This window comes from Sardina pilchardus, chromosome 22, assembly GCF_963854185.1.
Source record: "Sardina pilchardus chromosome 22, fSarPil1.1, whole genome shotgun sequence".
Classification (NCBI taxonomy): domain Eukaryota; kingdom Metazoa; phylum Chordata; class Actinopteri; order Clupeiformes; family Clupeidae; genus Sardina; species Sardina pilchardus.
In genome coordinates this window covers 1,716,995-1,719,494 of record NC_085015.1, presented here as the reverse complement: position 1 = coordinate 1,719,494, position 2,500 = coordinate 1,716,995, and the positions used below count along the sequence as shown (strand labels likewise).

Below are 2,500 nucleotides of genomic sequence, written 5' to 3'. Positions count from 1 at the left end.
AGAGAGAGAGGGAGAGGGAGAGAGAGAGAGGGACAGAAAAGAAAGAGAAAAGCGTAACAGATAGCCTCCCTAAGGGCAGACATGAAATGTCAATGCATAAAGACTCACTTCTGAATCAAACACACAGAGACAACAGACAACACCATTGTTTGTGTTCAAATATGTGCACATGTGCATGAGTGTGTGTGTGTGTGTGTGTGTGTGTGTGTGTGTGTGTGTGTGAGCAGCTTTGCTAGCGGGTTTGCAGAATAGATGTGAGTGAGACATGGGGTCCAACTCTAATGGACAAAACAAACCAAACAAACCCATTACAGAGACACGCTGAGTGTGTGTTTGTGTGTGTGTGTGTGTGTGTGTTCAGAGCAAAACCACAACATTGAGCTGTAGAGAGCTGAAAACACTTTTGAAAAGTTTGAGAGACTTCCTCTGAATATCAAAATCAAGACCCAGACTCAAAATACACAATACCTAGCCCTTCCTCTGTGTGTGTGTGTGTGTGTGTGTGTGTGTGTGTGTGTGTGTGCTATTTCCTCTCTCCATCCCTTTGTGTGTGTGTGTGTGTCTCTTTCTCTCCATCCCTCTGTGTGTTTGTGTGTCTCTCTCTCTCTCTCTCTCTCTCTCTCTTTCTCTCCATCCCTTTGTGTGTGTGTGTGTGTGTGTGTGTGTGTGTGTGTGTGTGTGTGTGTGCGCGCTATTTCCTCTCTCCCTATCTGTCTCTCTTTCTCTTTCTCTCCCTCCCTGTGTGTGTGTGTGTGTGTGTGTGTGTGTGTGCGCGCACTATTTCCTCTCTCCCTATCTGTCTCTCTTTCTCTCCATCCCTGTGTGTGTGTGTGTGTCTCTCTCTCTCTTTCTCTCCCTGTGTGTGTGTGTGTGTGTGTCTCTCTCTCTTTCTCTCCCTGTGTGTGTGTGTGTGTGTGTGTGTGTGTCTCTCTCTCTTTCTCTCCCTCTGATCTCTCCATCCCTACAGAGCCCCACAGTGCAGAGGGTGGCAGCCATTTTGGGTGGTGCCTCCGACACACCTTATCCATCACTCCATCACTCCAGAGAGAGAGAGAGAGAGAGAGAGAGGGAGAGAGGGAGAGAGAGAGGGAGGGGGAGAGAGAGAGCACAGCTTTTGAGGAGTGGAAATACTGTGTGTGTGTGTGTGTGTGTGTGTGTGTGTGTGTGTGTGTGTGTGTGAGAGAGTGACAGTCCAATCAGACTGCAGACAGCAGTTTTGTCAGGTGTGTCAGACCGACTGAAGGATAAACAAGTGATGAACCGTGGTGTGAGTGTGAGTGAGTGTGTCTGTGTGTGTGTGTGTGTGTGAACTCACCCATCCACCGCAAGAGAGAGGACATGATCTGCATGTGTGTGTGCATGTGTGTGTGCGTGCTTGTGTGCATGTGTGCGTGTGTGTGCGTGTGTGCGTATGTGTGTGTGCATGTGTGCACGTGTGTGTGTATGTGTGTGTGGGTGTATTCACCTAGCCACCTCAAGAGAGAGGTCATGATCTGTAAGTGTGTGTGTGTGCGTGTGTGTGTGGGTGTATTCACCTAGCCACCTCAAGAGAGAGGTCATGATCTGCATGCGTGTGTGTGTGTGTGTGTGTACACACGTGTGTGTGTGTGTGTGTGTGTGTGTGTGTGTGCACACATGTGTGTGTGTGTGTGTGTGTGTGTGTGTGTGTGTGTGTGTACACACGTGTGTGTGTGTGTGTGTGTGTGTGTGTGTGTACACTCACCCAGCCACCTCAAGAGAGAGGTCATGATCTGAATGCGTGTGTGTGTGTGTGTGTGTGTGTGTGTGTGTGTGTGTGTGTGTGTGTACACTCACCCAGCCATCTCAACAGAGAAGTCATAATCTGCAGGTACTTGGTCTTCTGCAAGTTGAAGAAGGTGAATGGACCCAACAGCAGTGTGAAGATGGTCTGGGAAGAAACACACACACACACACACACACTCTAAGTTAGTCTCACACACTGGCTCACCTCAAGGCTGTGTGCTCTCCTCACTGCTTGTCCTGCTTTATACAAATGACTGCAGGAGTAATTACACACACACACACACACACACACACACACACACACACACACACACACAGCAGGAGTAATTACATGTCAAGTTTGCTGATGCTACTAGCCTGGCTAGCGCCTGTACTTCTCAATGAGACCTGGTCTGGAACCAAGCGTTCATTTTCTGCTATTTGAAAAAATGCCCAGATCCGGCGCCACCAATGTCTATCAAATGCGTCTGTGCATAGCTCATCGTCGTCTTGCTTTCCCCCCTGCTCTGTGATTGGTCAGATTGATACAGATTTATTCTCACGCTGCACAGTAATTCATGACATTCTAGGAACAAAGTGTATGACATCACGCCAACACCATCTGATAACCTCTTTCCTTCCTTCATCTCTCCCTCCCTCTCTCTCTCCCTCTCTCCCTCCCTCTCTCCGGTCACCCCTGTCACTGGGGGCTAAGGATGATTGACGCATCACACTGGGGTTCCATCTCCGTGGTGAC

General features: G+C 48.9%; 1 protein-coding gene across 1 annotated transcript in view; it reads right to left on the bottom strand.

Moving 5' to 3' along the window:
- The window catches only part of tmem104 (transmembrane protein 104), a gene marked incomplete at its 5' end in the record, with an annotated part of 49,576 nt that overhangs the window by 25,786 nt on the left and 21,290 nt on the right, over positions 1-2,500 (bottom strand). Inside the window, 1 exon segment of the mRNA XM_062526522.1 lies at positions 1,816-1,909. Coding sequence (XP_062382506.1) covers positions 1,816-1,909 — 94 coding nt within the window.